The 24594-nt window shown below is 47.2% G+C and overlaps 2 protein-coding genes across 2 annotated transcripts; one reads left to right on the top strand and one right to left on the bottom strand.

Moving 5' to 3' along the window:
• Positions 1–11991: 11991 nt before the first annotated feature.
• ACTL7B (actin like 7B) lies at positions 11992–15388 on the bottom strand. The gene has a single exon (XM_003810896.5). The coding sequence runs from the start codon at positions 13332–13334 to the stop codon at positions 12087–12089; it is 1248 nt and encodes a 415-aa protein (XP_003810944.2). The 5' UTR covers positions 13335–15388; the 3' UTR covers positions 11992–12086.
• A 4210-nt stretch (positions 15389–19598) lies between these two features.
• ACTL7A (actin like 7A) lies at positions 19599–22892 on the top strand. The gene has a single exon (XM_003810894.4). It carries the CDS (start codon positions 19703–19705, stop codon positions 21008–21010), a length of 1308 nt encoding a protein of 435 aa, XP_003810942.1. The 5' UTR covers positions 19599–19702; the 3' UTR covers positions 21011–22892.
• The last annotated feature ends 1702 nt before the right edge of the window (positions 22893–24594 follow it).

The following is a 24594-nucleotide window of genomic DNA, read 5'->3' as shown; positions in this document are numbered from 1 at the left end:
GGGAAACAGACAACCTATATCTAATTCAGTTTTTCAATAGTTTTATATATTGAAAGCTACTGATGGTTTGCTAAGGAATAGCATGGAATTTGGCAATCTAAGAGCCAGGGTGAAGTGAAAGCTCAGATAAAGAGGGAGAAGGAATTGAAAAGATGAGAGGAGCCAGGTGGTCCCTGATAGCCAGGAAGACTGTAACAAGAAGAGCAGAGGGGAAGTATCCGTTGGAGACAGTAACAGGTACTGCCTAAATACTGCCCTGATAGGTGCCCATGCAGAAACCCCAATCCACAGGGACCCAGGCCGATGCCAAGAAGCTCACACAAGATTGCCAAATGGCTTTCCATGTCATTTTTCATAGTACCTTAATTAGTTCGTTCTCACAGTGCTATAAAGAACTGAGACTGTTCTTTTATGAAGAAAAGGCTTGATTGACTCACAGTTCCGCAGGCTGTACAGGAAGCACGGCTAGGAGGCCTCAGGAAACTTACAATCACGGTGGAAGGCGAAGGCAAAGCAAGCACGTCTCATCTCGGCGAAGCAGGAGAGAAAGAGCAGTGAGGAAAGCGCCACACGCTTTTAAGCTGTCAGATCTCGTGAGAACTCACTCACTCTCGCGAAAACAGCATGGGGGAAACTGCCCTCATGATCCAGTCACCTCCCACCAGGTCCCTCCACTGACACATGGGGATGACAATTCGAGATGAGATTTGGGAGGGGACACAGAACCAAACCATATCAGTTTGTTTCTTTAAAGAAATTGCCTTCCTTACAAACAAAACAAAACTGAAAATTAGCAGAGTGAGGTTCAGGTTTAGCTAGGGGCATGAGATTATTTTCCCTGCCTGAAACTCCATTGTCATGCTACTTATAATGTGGTCCCAGGGTGGCAGCATCTGCCTCACTTGAAAACACGTGAGAAATGCAAAATCAGAATCTACATTTTTGGCAAGATCCTCAGGTGATTCACATAAATATTAAAATTTGAGAATCTTTTCCACCTTCTGAATCCCAGGTGATGTTAGTTCAATTAACATTAAAACTGAGTCCTCATGCTCCACACAGTTGGCTAAGATATTGGTTTTCAAACTTGGCTGCACATTGGAATCATCTGAAAATTTAAAATAAATATTAATACCTAGTCCCAGCCTTAGAGATTTTGATTCAAAAGGTCTAAGGTGTGGCTTGGACATTAGGATATATATTTTTTCCCTGTCTATTTAAGTTTTTTCATGTTGTACAATTCAACATGAGATTTGTGGGAAACAGAAAGCCAAACCACATCAGTACCATTTCACCAGTTTAGGAAAATAAAATCGAGAACAGTGAAATGCCTTGTGCAACTTCTTCAAGGCTCAGACATCCTCAAGTTAGGACTGAAACCAGCCATGTCTCTCCAAGACCTGGGCCGGTAGAAAGGTTTCTTCTTGGTTTCAAAAGGAAAAAGAGAATAGAATGCAAAAACATAAAAAAATCCTTTTTTTTTTTTTTTTTTTTGAGGTAGGGTCTAGCTCTGTCACCCAGGCCACAGTGCAGTGGCGTGATCATGGCTCACTGCTGCCTTGACTTCCCGGACTCCAAGGATCCTCCCACCTCAGCCTCCTGAGTAGCTGGGACCACAGGCACATGCCACCACACCCAGCTTATTTTTGTGTTTTTGGTAGAGGTGGGGTTTCACCATGTTGCTCAGGCTGGTCTCAAACTCCTGAGCTCAAGCAATCCTCACCCTGGCCTCCCAAAGTGCTGGAATTACTGGTGTGAGCCACTGCACCCAGCTGCCCACTGACTTTAATTATACCTTCTCCAATCTCTTAAGATTCATTTGGTGAGTTGCTCCTAATTCATTGAGCCAGATTGTTAAGGATTTAACTTAACTGGGAACCAGCAAACCCAAATAAAGTGAATGAAAAAATGTTCTTCAGAGGTGGAAAGATGGTGGGTAGCTAGTTTACGCAAAGCTCTAAATGCTTGGGAGATGATTAGAAAAACTTTGCCAAATGGCCAGTTCTGAGGCTGATCCCGTGCTCCAAATCCATCTGGGAGGTAGAAGACCTTGAATTACTTGGTCTCTATATAAACACAGCTGGTCAATCAAGTAATTGTCTTAATAATCCAAAAAAGCATCTAGACATTTGATCCAGACATTTCCAGTTGCATATATGGACTTTTAAACATAAAATTGTCTCAGTTTTCTGTTATATTTTGAATAGATCCCTCTTTGACTTTATTTTTACAAATGTCCCAGTAATTTAATTAATTAAATTTATAACAGAAGCACATACAAAGAGAATAGCTTCCTTCTCCTTTACATTGTCATTCTTTTCACTTGGTGAAAGCCTGATGCCAGAATCACCTTTTTCCATACTTAATGTGTTTTTAACTACCTTTGTAATCACACACAGGCATGAAAAGGGATTTAATATTCACTAATGGGATGCCGCAAGTCCTAGCTTGTTCTTATCCCAGGTGGCCTCTCACTTCTTGCTGGGCATAAATTATTTGGGAATCAGGCGCTTTCTCATTCTCAACATCCATTTTTCTCTCTTATGCTTAACTTCATCTGTATTGGCAAAGTGAAGTGCACAATTCAGATGATGACCCAGATAACGCAACCAAAATTGCCCTTACAGGAATTTTATTTACATATTCATTTAAGTCTCTTAGACTTGAAAGCAGGGACTTACTTTTAAATCTAAGTGACCTTGACAACCACCTCTGTTGGGTAAACTACGGCAGATGGAGTTTTGCTGGAACAGAATCTGTACTGCTAAAGCCAAAAGTATTATTATTTATTACCTTTTGTGTGCCTCAGGCTTCTCGTTATAAAATTAGGATCACAACTCCTACACTGCTGAGTTGTTGATGAGATTAAATGAGATACTAAACATGAAAATATCTGCCTACAGTACATACTTAAAAACACACATATTTGTACATATGTACAATATACATTGCCCGTTGATCAGGAGATTTACATTACACTTTACAATTTATAAAACACTTAACCTGCATTTTCTCCTTGATCTGCAAATCAGTGCTGGGAAGTAAGGACAGGTTATAACAATTTACAAAGAAGAGCCCAAGGCTACATGAGTTTAAATGGCTTGCCCAAGACCACACAACTCGTCTCCACTGATGTGTACAGCCCCAGAGCTCTCCACGGCCTCCTATGCTGGCCCCTCATGCTCCACACAGTTGGCTAAGATACCGGTTTTCAAACTTGGCTGCAAGTTTCAAACTGGAATCATTTGAAAAACTTATAAATATTAATACCTGGTCCCACCCTTAGACATTTTGATTTAAAAGGTCTAAGCTGTGGCTTGAACATTAGGATATATATTTTTTCCCTATCTATGTATTTAAGTTTTTAATTCGATTTTTTATTATGAGATTATGGTAAATTCACACACAGTTATATAAGAATTAATATAGAGAGATAATAGGTACCTTTAACCAGTTTCCCCCAGTGGTAACATCTTGCAAAACTATAGTATAATGTCACAATTATGATATTGGCATTCATACAATCAAGAAGAAGTCAACAGTTCACTACTACAAGGGATCCTCCCAATGTTCTTTTTATAGCCATATCTACTTCCCCCTACCCACTCAACCCTAACCCTTGGAACCACTAATCTGTTCTCCATTTCTGTAATTTTGTTTTTTCAAAAATGATACATAAATGGAATCACACAGTATGTAACCTTCAGGGATTGACTTTTTTCTAGCAGCATAATTCCCTGGAGATTCATCCAAGTTGTTGCATCTATGTATAGTTTATTCTTCTCCAGTCCTCATGGGTGCCTGTCAGTAAGAACTGGAAAACCTGCTTTGTTTTTTGAGACAGGGTCTTGCTCTGTTGCCCAGGCTGGAGTGCAGTGGCACAATCAGAACTCACTGTTGCCTCGAATTCCTGGGCTCGTGTGATCCTCCCACCACAGCCTCCCATGTAGCTAGGACTACAGGCATGGACAACCATTCCTGGCTAATTTTTTAATTTCTTTTTTTTTTAAGAGATGGAGTCTATGTTGCCCAAGCTGGTCTTAAACTCCTGGCCTCAAGCAATCCTCCTGCCTTGACCTCCCAAATTGCTGAGGTTACAAGAATGAGCCACCGTGTCTGGTCCTGCTAGAAAAATTTGAATCCACTACTGCTTAACCATTCACCCATTGAAAGATATCTGAGTTGTATCTAGTTTCTGGCTGCTATGAACAAAGCTATTACGAACATTTGTGTACAGGTTTTGTGTGAAGATAGATAAATTTTCATTTCTCTGGGATAAATTTGCAAGTGCACCTTCTGGGTAGTATGGTAGCTGCATGTTTCATTTTTAAAGAAATTGTCAAACTGTTTTCCATGATAACTGTACCATTTTACATTCCCACCAGCAATGTATGAGTGACCCAGTTTCTCCTCATCTTCATCTTCACCAGCTTTGGTGGTTTCTTCTTTTTTTTCCCATTCTGATAGATGGATAGTAAGGTCTCACCATGGTTTTAACTTGCCTTTCCATGGCTAATGATGTTGAACATTCTTTTCATGTGCTTATCTGCCAACTACATATCTTTTTTGGTGAAATGTCTGTCATGTCTTATGTTCATTTTTTTAATTGGATTTTTTAAACTGTTAGTTTTGAGGGGTCTTTAAAAATTCTATATACTTGTCCTTTGCTGGATATAGTTAACATGTGTAGTTTACAAGTATTTTCACTCAGTCTGTAGATTTTTTTTTTTTGCTTTTTTTTTTTTTTTTTTGTTGAGACAGAGTTCCACTCTTGTTGCCCAGGCTGGAGTGCTCACTGCAACCTCTGCCTCCTGGGTTCAAGTGATTCTCCTACCTCAGTCTCCCCAGTAGCTGGGATTACAGGCATGCACCATCATGCCCAGCTAATTTTGTATTTTTAGTAGAGATGGAGTTTCTCCATGTTGGCCAGGCTGGTCTCAAACTCCTGACCTCAGGTGATCCGCCCACCTCGGCCTCCCAAACTGTTGGGATTACAGGCGTGAGCCACCATGCCCGGCCTCTGTAGATTGTCTTTCTTTTTTTTTTTTTAGTTTCATTTAAGAAAATTAATAGACTTTAGTACTAGTCCATTTTCAAACTGCTGATAAAGACATACCCAAGAGTGGGCAATTTACAAAAGAAAGAGGTTTAACTGGACTTACAGTTCCATGTGGCTGGGGAAGGTCTCACAATCATGGCAGAGAATGAAAGGCACTTCTCACATGGCAGTGGCAAGAGAGAATGGGGAAGAAGCAAAAGCAGAAACCCCTGATAAATCCATCAGATCTTGTGAGATTTATTCACTATCACGAGAATAGTATGGGAAAGACCAGCCCCCATGATTCAATTACCTCCCCCTGGGTCTCTCCCACAACACATGGGAATTCTGTGAGATACAATTCAAATTGAGATTTCGGTGGGTACACAGCCAAACCATATCATTCCATCCCTGGCCCCTCCACATCTCATGTCCTCACATTTCAAAACCAGTCATGCCTTCCCAACAGTCCCCCAAAATCTTAACTCATTTCACCATTAACCCTAATGTCCACAGTCCAAAGTCTCACCTGAAACAAGGCAAGTCCCTTCCACCTATGAACCTGTAAAATCAAAAGCGAACTAGTTACTTCCTAGATACAATGGGTGTATAAGTACTGGGTAAATACAGCTGTTCCAAATGGGAGAAATTGGCCAAAACAAAGGGGTTACAGGGCCCATGCAAGTCTGAAATCCAGCAGGTCAGTCAAATTTTAAAGCTCCAAAATGATCTCCTTTGACTCCGGGTCTCATATCCATTGTGTGCTGATGCAAGAGGTGGGTTCCCATGGTCTTGGGCGGCTCCATCCCTGTGGCTTTGCAGGGTACAGCCTCCCACCTGGCTGCTTTCACAGGCTGTTATTGAGTGTCTGCAGCTTTTCCAGGTGTACAGTGCAAGCCGTTGGTGGATCTACCATTCTGGGGTCTGGAGGACAGTGGCCCTTTTCTCACAGCTACACTAGGCAGTGCCCCAGAAGGGACTCTCTGTGGGGGCTCTGACTTGACATTTCCTTTCTGCACTGCCCTAGCAGAGGTTCTCCATGAAGGCCCTGCACCTGCAGCAAACTTCTGCCTGGGCATCCAGGCGTTTCCATACATCTTCTGAAATCTAGGTGGAGGCTCCCAAACCTCAATTCTTGACTTCTGTGCACCCGCAGGCTCAACACCACATGGAAGCTGCCAAGGCTTGGGGCTTCCATCCTCTGAAGCCACAGCCCAAGCTGCACATTATCACCTTTCAGCCACAGCTGGAGTGGCTGGAACACAGGACACCAAGTCCCTAGACTGCACACAGCATGGGGACCCTGGGCCTAGCCAACAAAACCACTTTTTCCTCCTGGGCCTCTGGGCCTGTGATGGGAGTGGCTGCCAGGAAGTTCTCTGACATGGCCTGGAGATATTTTCCCCATGGTCTGGGGGATTAACATTAGGCTCCTTGCTATTTATGCAAGTTTCTTCAGCCAGCTTGAATTTCTTCCCAGAAAATGGGTTTTTCTTTACTATTGCATAGTCAGGCTGCAAATTTTTAAAGTTTTATGCTCTGCCTCCCTTATAAAACTGAATGCCAGCTGGGTGTGGTGGCTTATGTCTGTAATCCCAGCACTTTGGGAGGCCAAGTTGGGTGGATCATGAAGTCAGGAGTTCGAGAACAGCCTGGCCAATGTGGTGAAACCCTGTCTCTACTAAAAATACAAAAATTAGCTGGCACATACCTATAGTCCCAGCTGCTCGGGAAGCTGAGGCAGGAGAATCGCTTGAACTCGGGAGGCGGAGGTTGCAGTGAGCCAAGATAGTGCCACTGCACTCCAACCTGGGCGACAGAGCAAGACTCTGTCTCAAACAACAACAACAACAACAAACTGAATGCCTTTAACAGGACCCAAGTTAGCTCTTGAATGCTTTGCTGCTTAGAAATTTCTTTCACCAGATACCCTAAATCATCTCTCTCAAGTTCAAAGTTCCACAAATCTCTAGGGTAGGGGCAAAATGCCACCAGTCTTTTTGCTAAAACATAACAAGAGTCACCTTTGCTCCACTTCCCAACAAGTTCCTCATCTCCATCTGAGACTGCCTCAGCCTGGATTTTATTGTTCGTATTGCTATCAGCATTTTGGGCAAAGCCATTCAACAAGTCTCTAGGAAGTCCCAAACTTTCCCACATTTTCCTGTCTTCTTCTGAGCCCTCCAAACTGTTCCAATCTCTGCCTGTTACTGAGTTCTGAAGTTGCTTCCAAATTTTTGGGTACCTTTTCAGCAATTTACTGTATTAGTCCGTTTTCATGCTGCTGATAAAGACATATCTGAGACTGGACAATTTACATAGGAAAGAGGTTTAACTGGACTTAGAGTTCCACGTGGCTGGGATTACAGGCATGAGCCACTGTGCCTGGGCTATAAAGTTAATTTCTTAGAAAGACCTTGGGGCCAGGCGCAGTGGCCCATGCCTGTAATCCCAGAACTTTTGGAGGCCAAGGCGGGCAGATCACCTGAGGTCAGGAGTTCCAGACCAGCCTGGCCAACATGGTGAAACCCCATCTCTTCTAAAAATACAAAAATTAGCTGGCCATGGTGGGTGCCTGTAATCCCAGCTACTCAGGAGGCTGAGGCAGGAGAATTGCTTGAACCGGGGAGGCGGAGGTTGTATGAGCTGAGACTGCACCATCACACTCCATCCTGGGCGACAAGAGCGAAACTCCATCTCAAAAGAAAAAAAAAAGAGAAAAGAAAAAGAAAAAGACCTTGGGCAAATAACTCTTACAGCAAACGTGGTAACAAACATTTGAGGGAGAGAGATCAGACTGCCTGGACAGTGAGGAAAACAAGGCTCTTGCCATGTGGAAGTGGTAGGACTTCACCACTTGATGTCACTCTAATGCTTATGTCTCTGGAAGGTTCCAGCAAGACAAATCTCTTCTTTGCTAAAAGATTGGCACTTTTAACTTTGAAACCTCAGGATAATGACTATGAAATTACATCAAATTTGTTGTACATGATTTGAAAGCAATTTTTATATGTAAATTTTTCTTCTTGGAAAAGAGATTGATAATTTTCAGAAAAGTAAGAGACAAGGGCAAAAAGGCATTGCGGAATCTCAAAACTTCGATTTAGCACAAGACTTTGGTTTACCAGATGGGTGACCTTGCACAAGACTCCTAACCTTTCCAAGCCTCAGTGTCCTCACCTGTAAAATGGGGGGAAATACTGTAGTGTCCACCTCACAGAGTGGGAATAAATGAGTTCATCTGGCATGTACTAAGCACCAACTCTGTGCCATGCTCTGCACCAGACTCTGAGAAAACTAAAATGAGGGAAGCACAGTTCCTGCCCTCAAGAAGCTCTGAGTCTAGCCTTAGGGACAAATATCTAAGAAGTGAATATATAAGATAGCAGTCAACAGACACTCTTTGGTCTCTGCCTTCAGTGTAGTATGTTATCTGATATCCTCTGATACCTTGATAAAAATTATTCTTATGTAGTTTTTTCGTAAGGAAAAAATGAATTGTTGGTCTTAATATTTCAATTAAAAGAGGCCTCTCCAACCCCAGTCTCTTCTCCATGCAAACCTGCTCCAGAGGAATGCTGTTGTTGAGAAGGAAATTGACGCAGCTAGAATGCTCTCAGTTGCAAGTAACAGACACACAACCCTAAGAGACATGAATGATGAAGTTGAATGCATGGCTCACAGAACTGAAATACCTGGGAGTGGGTTCAAACTCTAGGCATGGTTTGATTCAGAGGTTCACTTCGTCCCCAGGGCACCAGCTTTGTTTCTCTGAGCTCCACAATCCTTGGTGGGTCAGCTTCAAGCTGGCTTCTTTCCTAGTAATAAATGCCACAGCAGTGCTAGGACACACCCCTCAACTTCACATCAAGCTTCCAAGCAAAAAGCGTAGGATTCACTCTCCAGGACTCACTCTACTGAGATCACATGTTCACCCAGAACCAATCATTGTGGCCAAGGAGATGGATGCTCTGATTGGCTGAGCCTAAATCACATGCTCTGCCCTCGGTGCTGGAAGGGAAGTCAGTCCTGGGCCACCTCCGATGCCCATGCAGAAACCAGGAGTTGTGGAAAGTGATAACAGGAAAGTTGGAGGCATCAACTATTCTACCTCGGGAATATGAGCTAGTCCCAAGTGTGATTCCTGGTCTGGAGAAGGGACAAGGGGGTGCAGGTGGGGCTCCTTGTCTGTTCTTCACGTTTCCCTCCTCCTTTTTCTATACTAGCACCACCTTTAGAGAGAGAATTCAACTTCTTTCTTCCTAAGAAACATACCTGTAGAGGCAGCCAGTGTTCTTACCCCTCTCTCTACCTGTGAGCATGGAAAGCCACAATTCTTCAGATAGAGACCATGGGCACCACCCCTCCTCAGCCCGTTCCCACTCTCACACACTTCACTGCTATGTCTTTCCTGTCTGGCATTTCCAAGTTGCAAATTCCTGCCCATTCTGCAGGACAGGAAATTCCTACCCTTGCTTCTTTCCTTGGTTCCCACCTCCACTCTCTTTCTTCCAGAATCAGGTAGAAATCTCTAGTCCCTGTAGTTCCCCTACCATTCTCTTCATTTGCACTGAGCTTATGCATTTATATTCTCTACTATGACTCCATGGAATCTGAGAAGGGAGGGGAGATAAACACACAGGGTCAGGGGGTCATCTTAAGCTGGAAGTCACCGACCCGTGTTTTTCCACCAAAAATAAATCTCCTGCTGAATCCTCTGGTTAGCTTAAATAAGTTCATGTCAGGGATCTAGCAGTTAGTGTTTTTACAGCCCCTGCCACATGAGGGATGCTTTTGAGGAGATGACCAGGTGTTGGAGGGACTGAAGCAGTGACTAGAGACAGGAGAAGTTGCTGAGGATGTGTGGAGTGAGGAGAGGAGATAAGGAGGGAATGGGGTTCACACGTAGCACTTACTGCTTGTGTGATTTGGGGTATATCGCTTTCCCTCTATAAGCCTCAGCTTCCCTCTCTGCATTTCATCAGGCTTTTTACAAACACTTGGGTTACAAGCAACAGAAACTAATGCTAAGGAAGAAGTTGTGTTGAAGCAGCAAATATATATGAAGACATCAGTGTGGCAGGGACGTTGGCAACCTCGAAAATGCAGCCCCACAGAAAAAAATTCACATTCAAGAAAACACTTGTACACTGTGATGGCCACATGAAACATGTCTATTGGCCACCTTCACCCTCCAGGCCTCCAGTCTGCAACATCCCTCTATAGGAAAGAGCCCAGGTTCCATGCCTGCTGCCAATGCCCTGTTTGACCAGGGGTATTCAAACTCCAGGCTAGATGCCCAATTCTGGACAATGGGGAAGGACTAAAGAGCAGGGCCTTAGGTGATAATGACTGTGTCTGGTTCTTGCCCAAGTCTGCAGCCCCCAGCACTGGGCCTAGGACAGAGGCAGCCTCACGGGGTGCCCCAAATCAGGACCCTTTGCTTAAGGTAAGAGGTGACTCAGGGATATTTAAGTCTCAGCCCATCCAAGACTATGCAGCTCATGGATGTCTGATCCCATAGATGGCACCAACTGGGTCATGAACTCCATTGGAAGGTGAGGGTAGGGAAGGGGGCAGGAACCCACTCTTCTAAGTAGGCAGTTAGTCACCAGCTGAAATCTCATAAGCCTTCACAGCCTCTCCCTCAGCCCCAAAGCCAATAAGTGGACACCATGCCCAGCAACTTCTCCACTTACGACATTCCAATGCATCACCACTACCTTCTCACCACCGTGAACACTTAGCTCAGACCTTGACTCCCTACCAATGTGGTTGTCCATTAGCTGTGTGTGATTGCCAAGGGTAGAGACTGTGTTCTGCTCATTTCTCAGTCCCCAGCACTGGGCCTGACCCACAGTACATGCATGGTAAGTGCTTTGGGTTGCCGACTAACCATTAAGAACCATGTTTATACGCTTATGGGAATAATCCTGATGTGGATCAGGAGACCTGGGCTCAACCACTGGCATTAAGCTGGCCCTCTCCTCTCTGGTCTCAGTTTACCTATCTCTTTTTTTTTTTCTTTTTGGACATGGAGTCTTGCTCTGTTGCTCAGGCTGTAGTGCAATGACGCAACCTCAGCTCACTGCAACCTCCGCCTCCTGGGGTCAAATGATTCTCCCTGCTCAGCCTCCTGGGGAAGCTGGGATTACAGGTACCCACCACCATGCCCAGCTAATTTTTGTATTTTTAGTAGAGACAGGGTTTCACGTTAGCCAGGCTGGTCTCGAACTCCTGACCTTAGGTGATCCACCTGCCTCGGGTTCCCAGAGTGCTGGGATTACAGGTGTGAGCCACTGCACCCAGCCCAGTTTCCCCATCTCTATAGCCGGGAGAGGACCCGATTTCTAAAGGACCTTCTGGTTCCTCTGACATCCTCTGGAATCAGTGGCTCTGCTTTGTGACTCTGGAAAAATAGCTGCAATTTTGGCTGTGGTTGAAAGGGGTACGCCCACAGATGGGTTGAAATGGCACTTCACACTCTGGAGATGCACTGGCACAGCCTTAGGCTCCCATATTGAGGGTGGCAGGCACTAGGGGGAGGTTAGGGAACCTAGAGTGATCAGGCAGTGTTAAGGTTGGGAGCACTTGTGAACAGCAGAAATAGGAGACTGGAGTCGGACACCCAGCTGTGCATCTCCTCCAACCTACCACTAGGTGACCCAAGCTAGTCCCTTCATCAGAGCCAACCCCCTTAGTTGAGCCAGCAATGAGGAGTGTCTTTGGATCAGGTTTTGAACCTGGAGGTACTAATAAAACAGGAGGCCACTTTCTAGGCCCTGAGATGATGTCACTATCATGAGGCAGGCAGAGGGGGTGGGATCAGTATGGTAGCCCCCTTCCTTACTGCCCCCACCTCCAGTGCAAAAGGTGCTGCCGCTTCTAAGCCCGACTCCTCCCCACCCTCTGCTATCAGATAGAAGCAAGAAACCCAGACTAGACAAGAGCCATTTCAGAGTAAACCTTTATGTGAAATTCTGTAAATGTGTATAGAGTGGCCTGTGGCCATCTGTGCTGGAGGCCTTGTCTGTGGAAATGCCGAGGCTCAGCACTTGCTGTAGATGGCCACGCTGCCCCGCTCCTCAAACTCTTCCTTGCTGACCCAGAGCTGTTGGAAGGCCTGCAGGGAGGCCAGGATGGAACCGCCGGTCCACACGGAGCTCTTCCTCTCAGGAGCGGCAGCCACTGCAGGGCTGTCCCCGGGGCAGAGGAGGCTCAGCTCCCTCTGGAAGCGCTCGGGGAAGCCATCCAGCATAGTGCAGCCGCCACACAGTAGCACGTTGGCGGCCATCTCCTCCTTGAAGCCCGTGTCCTGGCAGCGGCCCAGGCAGGCAGCTGTGAGCTCCGGGAGGCCCGGCTGGGTGCTGCCTGCCAGCGAGGGCTGGAAGAGCATCTCAGAGCAACGGAAGCGCTCCTGGCCAATGGTGATGAGTTTGCCGTCCGGGAGCTCGTAGTCCACGCGCAGCTCCTCCGGGACCAGGCCCAGCTCCTCCTCGGGCAGGAAGGCCGCATAGCAGCACTTCTTCTTGATGTGCTCTATGATGTGCAGGTGGTCGTCCGTGAATGCGTGGCCCGCCTCATTGAGCAGCTGCATCAGGTAGTTGGTGAGGTCACCCCCAGCGTAGTCGGCGCGGCTGGTCAGGCCCGGCAGCACGTCGCCCTCGGAGATGGGCACCACGTGCGAGACGCCGTGCCCGCTCTCCACCACCAGCCCCGAGGTCTTGCCGTAGGAGTAGATGGACAGCAACGACTGGGACGTCACGTGCATGGCTGGGATGCCGAAGGTCTCAAACATGAGCTCCGCGTACTTCTCCCGGTTGCCGCTGGGGCTGAGCGGAGGGTCGGAGACCAGCACAGCGTGCTCCTCGGGGAGGATCTTCATGGCGGTGCGGAAGATATACTCCCAGATGTCCTGCACGCAGTCCCAGTCCACCACGATGCCGTGCTTCAGCGGGTTCACCAGCTTGAGAGGCGCCTCCGTGTTGAGCAGCTCATGGCCCACTAAGGTCCCCTTGCGGGTGTCGCCAGCGTCGGCCGCCTCGGGGCAGCGTTTGCCCACGGTGGAGGAGATGAAGTAGGTGGGCCTCGGCTCTCCCGCGTAGCCGCACTTGCAGTACTGGGAGCCCAGGTCGATGATGACCGCCTTGATCTTGTGCACCTTCCTGGGCTTCATCTTGAGCTGAGTGGCCGCACCTGTGTCCCGGAGGCCGGCGTCAGGGCCGGGCCGTGTTCCTGCCTCTCCAGGGTCACCCTGAGCCGTGCCCAGGGGCATGGGGCTGTTCCTTGTCGCCATCTGCCTCCCTTGCTCCCCTTCTCACATCCACAGCCTAGAGCCCCCTGGGGAGAAATGAGATCACCACTTCCAGCAGTGCCATGACAACGACCCGGGATTGTGATGTCACTCGGGGCTGGTCCATTCAGGCAGCAGGGGAGGGCCTGGCTTTGGTCGGCTCTTGGTGTGTCACCCCCATCTCTCTAACTCAAGTTTGCTCCCGGACGGAGCAGGTGGCCGGCAGTTTTAGAAATCCAAGCACACTAGGGTCTCAGAGGTTTCTGCTCAGCCCCCTTGCATTTCCATGCCTAACCTGTTCACTACTGGACACCTTTCCTCTTCTGCTTCTTGGTGGAGAGGGCCTATTTGAGCCCCTCCAGTAAGGCAGGCACTGTACTAGTTACTTCACTTGTGTTGTTCTGCAGGTAGGCAGAGCTGAGGAAATGAGGCTCAGAATTCTAAGGACTTGCCCAAGAGCAAACAGCACTTGGGGTGTTTGTACCTTAACCCAAATTCATCAAACTCCAATGCACCAGGCCTCCTTAACCGCCCCAAGAGTTCTTTCCTCCCTTCATTCCACATTTACTGGAGTATATAGTAGGTCCCGCCCAGTGCAGCCTGCCAGTGATAGATGATAAAAACCCAGGCCACCAGCAGTGCCCAGTCTAGACAAGAAAATGGAATGGGTGCCGATGGGTTTGCAGGAAGAAGTCTACTTGGAGAACTCATTTGAGACAGGCAGTCAGAAGGTGCTCTAGAGAGGAGGTGATGCTTAAGTTGAATCCTGGAAGAGGTGTAGGTATTTGTCAAGTAGTTAAGAGGAGGGGAAGACATCCCAGGCAGAGAGCACAGCTTGAGCAAAGGCTCAGATGGAGGCACAGTGAAGAACTTCCCACAGTCAAAGTGTTTGGAAAAACAGATGAAGCTAGAGAAGTCACAGAGCCAAATAGAAAGGGCATCAAATGGCAGGAGTAGGTTTAGACTAAACTGAGGAGAGCCAGGGAAGCTATGAAGACTTTAAGCAGGGGAATGATCAGATTTGCCTTCTAGAAAAATGTTAGAAAGGGCCGGGCACGGTGTCTCATGCCTGTAATCCCACCAGCACTTTGGGAGGCTGAGGCAGGTGGATCACGAGGTCAGGAGTTCAAGACCAGCCTGGCCAAGATGGTGAAACCCCATCTCTACTAAAAATACAAAAATTAGCTGGGCATGGTGGCGGGTGCCTGTAATCCCAGCTACTTGGGAGGCTGAGGCAGAGAATTGCTTGAACCTGGGAGGCAGAGGTTGCAGTGAGCTGAGATCGCACCACTGCACTCCAGCCTGGGAGACAGAGTAAGACTCCATCTCAAAAAAAAAAAAAAAAGAAAGAAAGAAAAGAAAAATAAAAATGTTAGAAAGATCTGCATTTGGCTGTAATGTAGAGAATGGATGGGAGGGGCAAGACTAGAAGCTGAGACCCGAAACGAGGCCATTGGAGAAATTCTGATAAGACTTGAAGGTGGCCTGACCTAGGGCTGTGAGAGTGTGGAAGCAAGGAAGAGCCTGGTTCTAGAGAAATTTAGAAAGTAGAATAGAATCCAATCTGTTTTTTCCCCAACCATCCCTCACTTTAATCCAAGCTCTTACTCTGACATTTGAGGGCTTCCCTCATGGGCTCCTGTGATGTGGGATGTGAGGCAAAGGGAAGGATGAATCGCTTACTTGTACCTGAGCAAAGAAAGATGGCCTGTCATCCAGAAAGGACAGATTCACTAGAGTGCCAGAGGGACCTGCAACTTAAGCTGCCCCCTCCCACTCCAAAAATCAAAAAGGCAGTTTAGGGCTTTGGTGGTGAAGAGTCAAGAGAAAAAGGGGAAGAGCGGCAACTGGGCCTGAGGAAGTTTTCTGGGAGAATTAAGATGAGCAGAGGTGCCTGAGGAATTGATTAGGCAACATGCATGGGGGAAAAAGATTTAAGAAATACTGCCATGGAGCATGTAAGAATGCTAATGAGGAATGTGTGGGGATTTTTGTTTGCCGAATTTTTGTTTGTTTGTTTGTTTCTGGGACAGAGTTTCGCTCTTTCGCCCAGTCTGGAGTGCAGTGGCGCGATCTCAGCTCACTGCAACCTCCGCCTTCCAGTTTCAAGCGATTCTCCTGCCTCAGTCTCCCCAGTAGCTGGGATTACAGGCACCTGCTACCACGCCTGGCTAATTTTTGTATTTTTAGTAGAGACGGGGTTTCACCATGTTGGCCAGGCTGACATTGAACTCCTGATCTCGTGATCCGCCCGCCTTGGCCTCCCAAAGTGCTGGGATTACAGGTGTGAGCCACCATGCCCAGCCTGCTGAATTGTTTCTTGGAACATGGCGGCATTCAACTATATTGTTTGGGTAACAACTTTCTAAGGGTTACAATTATGAACATCATGACCCAGAAATGCCCTGTGGTGGGATCATGAAATCACAGAAGCTGAGGATTGGACCCTTCAGTTCCCTCTAGAACATTCCATCCAGTAGTCTGACATGGACAGCTCACCCTATTTTGGCCAGCCATGAGTGATAAACGTTTCGTCACACTGGATTGGCATGTGTACCGCTCTGAAGCCATTAATTGGTCTTGGGTCTACTCTTGAAGTTCTACAGGGCAAGCAAATTCTTCCACGACAACTCTTGGGCTATTTAAAGGCAGTATTCATGGACTGCCAGAGCCTACTTTTTATCCATTCCTTACGGAAAGGCAGTACAGAGCAGATGGAAGACTGAGGAACTGGATTCCGAAGACCTGGGTTCAAACATAGATTTATTATTTATAATCTATGACTTTGGGTAAACTACTCGAAATGTTGTTTGAATGTGATTACCATTTTGCTATGTCCCCTCGTCAACTTGACCCCTACCCACAGCCGCCAGGTCTCTGCCTTGAGCTGCTAAGTGGATGATGGTAACACACACACATATTTGGGGTCTGCTGACTTAGAGATGCCCAAGGGCCACTAGGCTGTGGGACACTGGGCTGGAGCACATGGAAAGGGAAGCATCCAGATCCATATTTGCATGCTCAGTAGCACATCTGCCCCTGAAGACAGCTCCTCTCCCTTCCACCTCGGGGAAATGGACACAGTCTTGGGACCTGGGTGTCCACACTGGGATCTGAGCTGTGAGAAAGCAGCTCAAAGTGCCTGTTTGGCAAGGATCTTCTTTGTTGGGAGCTCCTGACTCAGGGGTTCTCCAGCATATTCAAGAGTTGGAAAGGCTGTGGTGGGCTCCAGTAATTTTTAAGAAAAACTCCAGGTGATTCATGAGAAGAAATGCCATGCTGGATTTTCTTTTTTTCCCTCTCATTGCTGCTAAAATTCCAGAGGCCTGGCTCACCTCTCCTCCAAAGGTCAAGGGTGGGCAGTGTCCCAAAACTGAAGCCAGGAGCCAGGATGCACCTCAGGCAGAAGTGTGTTCTTTAATCTCACCTTTCCATGTTCTCTCCCTCCACTATAGAAGAGGATCCCAGGGTTGCATTTGAAAAGGGGTCATCCCATGGTTTTTTTGGTCTTGAGCCAGAGGGCTAAAAGTAGGTGTGATCCCATTAGAAAATGTGGCCCAATATATTTTGAGCAATATAGGGTGCCTCTCCCTAGAGGGACCTCACTAGGGACCCCAGAGAGCCCACACAGACCTTAGCTGGTGACAATTATGGAGGGGCGTGTGTGCTAGGTAGTGGAGGTTTGGGGCACGGTGTCCACAGTCTCTGCATTCTTCCATCATTACCACTAACCGTGTGATGACCCATAGAGGGAGAGAAGAGGCACAGAGGGTAACAGGAAGCTTAGGGGAAACAGGGTTTTTATTAGGAGCACCAACATGTGAAACTCAGCTGTGAAGTAAAAGGAGGGCAAGTGTTTCCTTGGCTTTTGCTCAGAGAACGTGAGGGGAATCCCTATGCTCAAGGACCTTACAGACTAGATAGAGTGACTGCCTTACACTAAAGCATCACCTCTTCCACACACAAACGCAGAAAGTGTGATGACAGATGACAGATGGGCAAGCCTGGGCAGCCCAGGAAGAGCAAATGAGTCAGAGCATGTCAGGCTTGGAGTGTATTAGCAAAGAGGGAGGCACTGAACAGGTGAAAGGGTCCTCCAAAGGTGTCCACATCTTAATCCCTGGGACCTGTGACTATATTAACTTTCATGCCAAAAAGGATTGTGTGGATGTGATTAAATGAAGGAATCTGAGATGGGGAGAGTATCCTGTATGGCCTGGGTGGGGCCAATGTAATCACAAGGGTCCTTATATGGGGGATACAGGAGGGTCAAGGGCAGAGAAGCAGATGTGACAATGACAGCTGTAGTCTGAGAGTCTTCCAAGATGGAGGAAGGGACTATGAGCCAAGGAACACAGGTGGCCTCTAGGAGCTGGAGGCAAGAGGAAGTATTGTCTCCTACACCTCCAGAAGAAATACAGCCCTGAAAGAATCTTAATAGTAGCCCACTAAGAAGAATTACGAACTTCTGACCTCCAAAATAGTAAGATAATAACTGTGAATTGCTTTAAGCCACTAAATCCATGGTAATTTGTTACAGCAGAAACAGGAAGCTAATACAGGCTCTTCTAGGAGTCCAGGTTAGTGAAAAGGCACCAAGCAGCTATAGATTTCACAAAATTCAAGTAGGGTTTGGGAAGAAAAAAATGGAGGGTTTTAAATTACATATGCCTTTGGTTACCATATACAGCACTTTGGAAATAAAGTCAAACAATCTGAGTTGCCCACGCAAATCCCTGAACGGCAGAGGCAATTAAACTGTTTTTCAGGCAGCCAGGCATCGAAAGTACTTTCCTATTTTTCCTTTAAAATTCCATGCCATTATCTCACCCACTAACCAATGAAGCAAGAAACTGAGATTTTGTCCTTGGGATGACACCTTGCTGTCCCCATCGGATAGTCACAAACCTCATGAGACTGGACTTGGTCCTTTTCTTCTCTCATACCCAACAAGGAACTGAGAGCAACTCCCGTAGCCTCTCTAAAGGAGAAAGCCCATTATTGTGGTGACTGCCTCTTTTATGAAGGGCTGGGATCAGGTTCAGGGTGTGGCATAACATAAGGTTGGATTCTGCCCTGAGTGTGGCAGGCATCCACACCAATGTGTCCAGCTTCAGAAATGGCATGCAAGATGGTGGCCAAACAGCCTAAGAGTTGCACGCTAGGTCCCATCAAGCTGTGTCCCAGCACATCCTGGGGAGGAAGCCACAGTCAGGAGAGCTTGGCTACTCCTGGTTGGATATCCTTGGGTGAGCTATGCACCTAAAAGCCTCAGTGTTGTCAGTGGGATTTTGTAGAGTCTAATTTCACTGTCTAGCCAGTGACCCTGATGAAGGCACAGTAAGTGTACACATGTATATCCAAAAATAATTCCCCTTAAGGTTGTTCTAAGGGTCACCCTTAGTGCCCTTCATATAGTCACCATAGCAGCAAAGGATCCCACTAACATCTAAATCAGATGGTGTCAGTGCTCTGTGCCAAATCCTCTAGTGCTTTCTGACCTTACCCACGATCCTTGCATTGGCCTATGAGGCCTACCGTGAGCTGCTTGCCTTCCCCCACCCCATCTCATCCACTTTTCCTTACTCCTTCCATGCCAGCCACACTTTTTTTTCTGCTCCTCCTCTAACTCGAGAGGTCGGCAAACTTTTTAAGGGTCAGTCAATATTTACTTTCTTTCAGCTTTTTGGGCAATACAGTCTTCAATGCCGTGACTCAGCTCTACTGTTGTACTGCAAAGGCAGTCACAGACAATACGTACATGAATGAGCACGGCTGTATTCCTATCCAACAAGCCGGGGACCGGATTGGACTGCAGCCTGCTGACCCCTGATCTAACTCTTCAGTCACACATCTGCCTCCAGTCCTCTGCACCTGCTGCTCCCCTGACATACATATGGCTCTCTCCCTCACCTCCTGCAGGTCTTCATTCAAATGTCACCCTCTCAGGAAGCCCTGCCCAGGCCACACTAGCACTGCCACCCTGCTTTTGCTCTTAACGCTCATTTTGGTTATTGTCTGTCACCCCCACCCCCCACCGACTAGAAAAAGGGATTTTGTCTGTTTTTTTCACCAATGAATTCCCAGCTGCCTTGTATATAGCAAACATTCAGGAAATATTAATTAATTGAATAAATCAGTCTTGTTACGAAATTTAGGAAAAGGGGAGCCATTTCAAAAACAATATCCCAAATGTACCCTAACACAGGATAAGGGTTTGCAATATCTAGAAAGCCCAGGTCACCAGATTACATCATAATTAGTGATGTCACTGTTGGGAAAATTCTCAGGGTATCCTCTGATGTAGGCCTTTCAGGCCCTGAATCCAGTGGGATTGAGAACTTTCTAAGAGTGGTGCGGCTCTTGACAACATGTGGGCTCCACCGGCAGCAATCATGGGGGATGGGCCCGCCAAGAAGGTGGGCAACCAGGCCCCCCTGCAGACACAGGCCCTCCAGACTGCCTCTTTAAGGGATGGCCCGGCGAAGCGGGCCGTGTGGGTCCGCCATACGAGTTCAGAGCCGCAAGAACCTACTGAATCAAAGGCAGCCAAGGAGAGGCCCAAGCAGGAGGTGACCAAAGCAGTGGTCGTGGACCTGGGCACTGGCTACTGTAAATGTGGCTTTGCCGGCCTGCCAACACCCACCCACAAGATCTCAACAACGGTGGGCAAGCCCTACATGGAGACTGCCAAGACTGGGGATAATCGCAAGGAGACATTCGTGGGGCAGGAACTCAACAACACAAACGTTCATCTCAAGCTGGTTAACCCTCTGCGACATGGCATCATCGTGGACTGGGATACAGTGCAGGATATCTGGGAATATCTCTTCCGACAAGAGATGAAGATTGCCCCGGAGGAGCATGCGGTCTTGGTTTCAGACCCGCCGCTGAGCCCACACACCAACAGAGAGAAATATGCTGAAATGCTGTTTGAAGCCTTCAACACCCCTGCAATGCACATCGCCTACCAGTCGCGCCTGTCCATGTACTCCTATGGAAGGACCTCCGGCCTGGTGGTGGAGGTGGGCCATGGTGTGTCCTACGTGGTCCCCATCTACGAGGGTTATCCTTTGCCCAGCATCACCGGAAGGCTGGACTACGCGGGCTCTGACCTGACAGCCTACCTGCTGGGCCTGCTGAACAGTGCGGGGAACGAATTCACCCAGGACCAGATGGGCATCGTGGAGGACATCAAGAAGAAATGCTGCTTTGTGGCCCTGGATCCCACTGAGGAGAAGAAAGTCCCTCTCAGCGAGCATACGATCCGCTACGTGCTGCCGGATGGGAAGGAGATTCAGCTGTGCCAGGAACGGTTCCTCTGCTCGGAGATGTTCTTCAAGCCATCTCTCATCAAGTCCATGCAGCTGGGCCTCCACACCCAAACCATGTCCTGCCTTAACAAGTGTGACATCGCCCTCAAACGGGACCTCATGGGCAACATCCTGCTCTGCGGGGGCAGCACCATGCTCAGTGGCTTCCCTAACCGTCTGCAGAAGGAGCTAAGCAGCATGTGTCCCAATGACACCCCGCAGGTAAACGTGCTGCCTGAAAGAGACAGTGCCGTGTGGACCGGTGGCTCCATCCTGGCCTCACTTCAGGGTTTCCAACCACTGTGGGTCCACCGCTTTGAGTACGAGGAACACGGGCCTTTCTTCCTCTACAGAAGGTGCTTCTGAACGGCGACGAGGATGGCCACTGCACCGGCAGTGCCTACCCTCGACAGGGTGAGCGCACTCCTACACACAGGGGGTGGAGCCGGCGCTTATTCCTGTAGCATTAAACACCCCTCATATGCCCCTCCACAGTGTGTTTCTCTACTTCCTGACTTCATAAGAAACAACTTCACACGTGCAGCATCTGCCTTAAAATATACATTTCCCAGAACAAAAGCAGGAGTAGGGGGAGGATGAACAAAAAAGGGCATGCATTGTAGGTGGATTGCTTAAACATTCACTTGCTCTAAAATTATGCTGCCCCTTATTTTGTGCATTCCCCGCTTTAGGAACTGCTTTACGGTTAAACTCTGCTTGGAAGGGGGAGTGCAATGAAGATTAGAGGGTAAATGCTGTTGGGGCATATAAGCAGTTCCCTTTCCATAAATGCCAATAGGAAGTATGCTGTAACAGTGCAAACTCCCACAAAGCATCAGTGTCCATTTCATACTTCATCAACAACCCTGAGGGACTGGAAAGAGCTGGCAAAGCTGTCTGAGCCCTGCTTTAACAGGAGTTTCTTTTAGTTCCAACAGTCATTTATGTCTCAGTACCAGTTCTTACTAAGCCATCACAGCGACTGGCTGCTGAAGCCTAGCATATTACAAGCAAGGCATTTGCATGTGCCTTAAAGGGCAACTCTTCAGAGAACAAGTGCTATACAGATTTCCCTTTTTAAAAACCGAAGTAAGACTGATCTTGGGTTATCAGCAGAGAGGTTAGGGATTGAAGCCACAGTCATTCTGTAGACACTTCAAGTAGTAGCTGACCATCTCCCAGCAGACTGGATTCTCCATCAGCCTATAACACACACGGTTGGAGTCTGGGGTGTGCTGAGGATAGAGGCTGCTGGTTCTGGGGCTGACGATATGGGTCTGTGGGAGGCTGCCCTATGTGGGTCATTCTAACCCCACTGGGGAGCCCAAAGATACACAGAGACCCTCAGTAGCCAGGGAAGCCCTTCCAGGGCCCAGCGAGCTCTATGGTGTTCCTGCAGGGGGAGTTTGTAATATGAGCACTTTAAATTGGAGATTCTTTAGAACAGCCTCCAATACATTCTCTGTCTTGTCTTTAAAGTTCAAAATCTGAACACTAGTTGGTGCATAAAACAGAGGATAGAACATGGGCTCTGGACTCTGTGGTTTGAAACGCAATTTTGCTACCACCTAACTGTGACTTGAGTTTGTTTGCTTGCCTGCAAAACTGAGTATAAATGCCTACCTCACACAGCTGATTAAAAAACAGCGAAAAATATCTGAATACCAGTATCTAGACTCCGGGGGGTCCTCACAATAGCTAGCTAGTATCTTTAGGTTTCTACCTCTTATGCAGAAGGCCAGAAGTCTCTTACTATAGTCCTTAGCCACACAGGTACTCAAAGGCAGGCATTCTGCATTTAGAGGAGAGCTGGTACCTCCACCATCTCCAGGGAGAAGCCCTCCAGAGCTGCTCACAGGTTCCAGGCTTGCCTCGACAGCCTTGAAAGGCCTAAAGTGCCTGACCCTGGATCCAGGTCTGGTGACTATGAGTATCTGGCTAGCACCAGCAGAGAGAGAGCCACAGAGGGGCATGTGAGGTTCCCATGGTTCAGCACGGATGACTAAGCCTTATGCTGGACTGTCAAGGAATCAGGAGTTGGGGACACTGACCTGAGAGAGAGGGACATCTTTACCGCAGTTTCTGCCCAAACCGCTCTACTGTCAACCCATGATCATTCACTGATGCGCAAGTTGAAGTTTGGTTAGTTCTTAACCTTTGGACCTCTTTGGCAGGGGTGGTAAACCCATAAACCTCTTCTTAGAATAATGTTATTAAATGCATAAAATAAAATGTATGATTACAGAGAAAACCTATCATACAGAAATATGCTCTATCTACCGATCCCTTAGGGGTAAATGAACCCCATGTCAAAGATCCCTAAAAAAGGCGAGGGTCTTAATGAAGAGGAGGGTTGGGAGGTGGTTCTGGAGGATGGGCGTCTCCAGGCCTTCCCAGGCCTCAATGTTCATTTTTAAATGAAAAATGCCAACTGAAGGCTGAACAATTGTGCAGTCTTTTTCAAACCACTTTATGAATTTTCTCACTTGATCCTCACAAGTATGCCCCAGTAGAAAAAGAGAATCTCCTCATAAAAAAGTGATAGTTACTAAGTATTTGGAACTTATCTTAGCACAGTAGTTCTCAAGCGGGGGGCAACTTTGGCCTGTAGGGGACATTTAACAACGTCTAAAGATATTTGTGGTTGTCATAACAGGGGTGGGAGTGTGTACTACTGGCATCTAGGGGTTAGAGACGAGGGAAGTCGTTAAACATCTTACAATGTGCAGGGAAGCACCTCCCAACACCCAAAGAAAGAATGACATGAACCAAAATGACAACAGAGCCATTGAGAAACTCTGCTTAGCTTGAAGGGCACACACAAGACCGAAGGAAAGCAAGGCTCAGTGAGATTAAGTGACTTTGTCCAACACTGCTAAGATGGTTGGACACATGGCCCAAAGCCTTGTTCTTTCCTTTATAACCAGGAGGACAACTGTTGTTCCTAAATGTCCTGGGACTGTAGAGCCAGTAAGAATAGTGGTGGAGCAGCCCACTGCAGGCACAGGCAAGGGCTCAGGGAGCACAGAGAGCACAGAAACACGAGAATCCAAAGCAGGCCTTCAGCACTGCCAAATGTTAACCAAATTAGCCTTGTCTTATCTCCAGCCTCGTGAATATGTACAGCTACCTAGCTCCTAAGATGTTTATTTGCACCCAGTTACTAATAAATACGACAAACAAGAAACAGCAGCCAAAGACTCCCCAGGGCTTGTCCAGGCGGTGCTTCTAGAGAATATGGGAGTACAATAACCAGCACAAGAGGAAGAACAAATCTAATTTTGCTTCTCAAATTTGCAGTCACCTTAAGTTACTAAGCTTCATCAGTTTTACTTATTTTTAAAAACACCCACTTCAGCTATTGCTATGACAAATCTCTCAAATGTGTATGTATATATACATGCATATATAATTAAATTTAATTTAAAATATGCAGCAGGGCTAAGAAATTGCACCAAGCTACATCCATAAAGGCATATAAAAATTGCTCCTAAGTTTTTTTGTTTGTTTGTTTTTTTGAGACAGTCTTGTTCTTGTCCAGGCTGATGTACAGTGGCACGATCTTGGCTCACTGCAACCTCCACCTTCCCAGGTTCAAGTGATTCTCCTGCCTCAGCCTCCCAAGTAGCTGGGATCACAGGTGCCCACCACCACACCACCTAATTTTTTTTCTCTTTTTAGTAAAGATGGGATTTCACCATGTTGGCTAGGCTGGTCTCAAACGCCTCAGCCTCCCAAAGTGCTGGGATTACAGGTGTGATCCACTGCACCCAGCCTCAGTTTTTTCAAAAGCATAAATTTAAAATGCACTTTGACTGAAGAAGACAGTCTTCTGCAAGTTCCTTCTTGAAGTTTAGAGCATCTGAGCAAAGCTATCTGACTCAATGGAACCAAGAAAAGTGAAGGTTTTAGCTTATTGCAGCATGAACTTGCTTTGGGACAGGATCCAA

Source organism: Pan paniscus, chromosome 11 (assembly GCF_029289425.2).
Source record: "Pan paniscus chromosome 11, NHGRI_mPanPan1-v2.0_pri, whole genome shotgun sequence".
Lineage (NCBI taxonomy): Eukaryota > Metazoa > Chordata > Mammalia > Primates > Hominidae > Pan > Pan paniscus.
The sequence above is the reverse complement of the archived record's forward strand: the minus strand, read 5'-3'. Positions and strand labels throughout refer to the sequence as shown.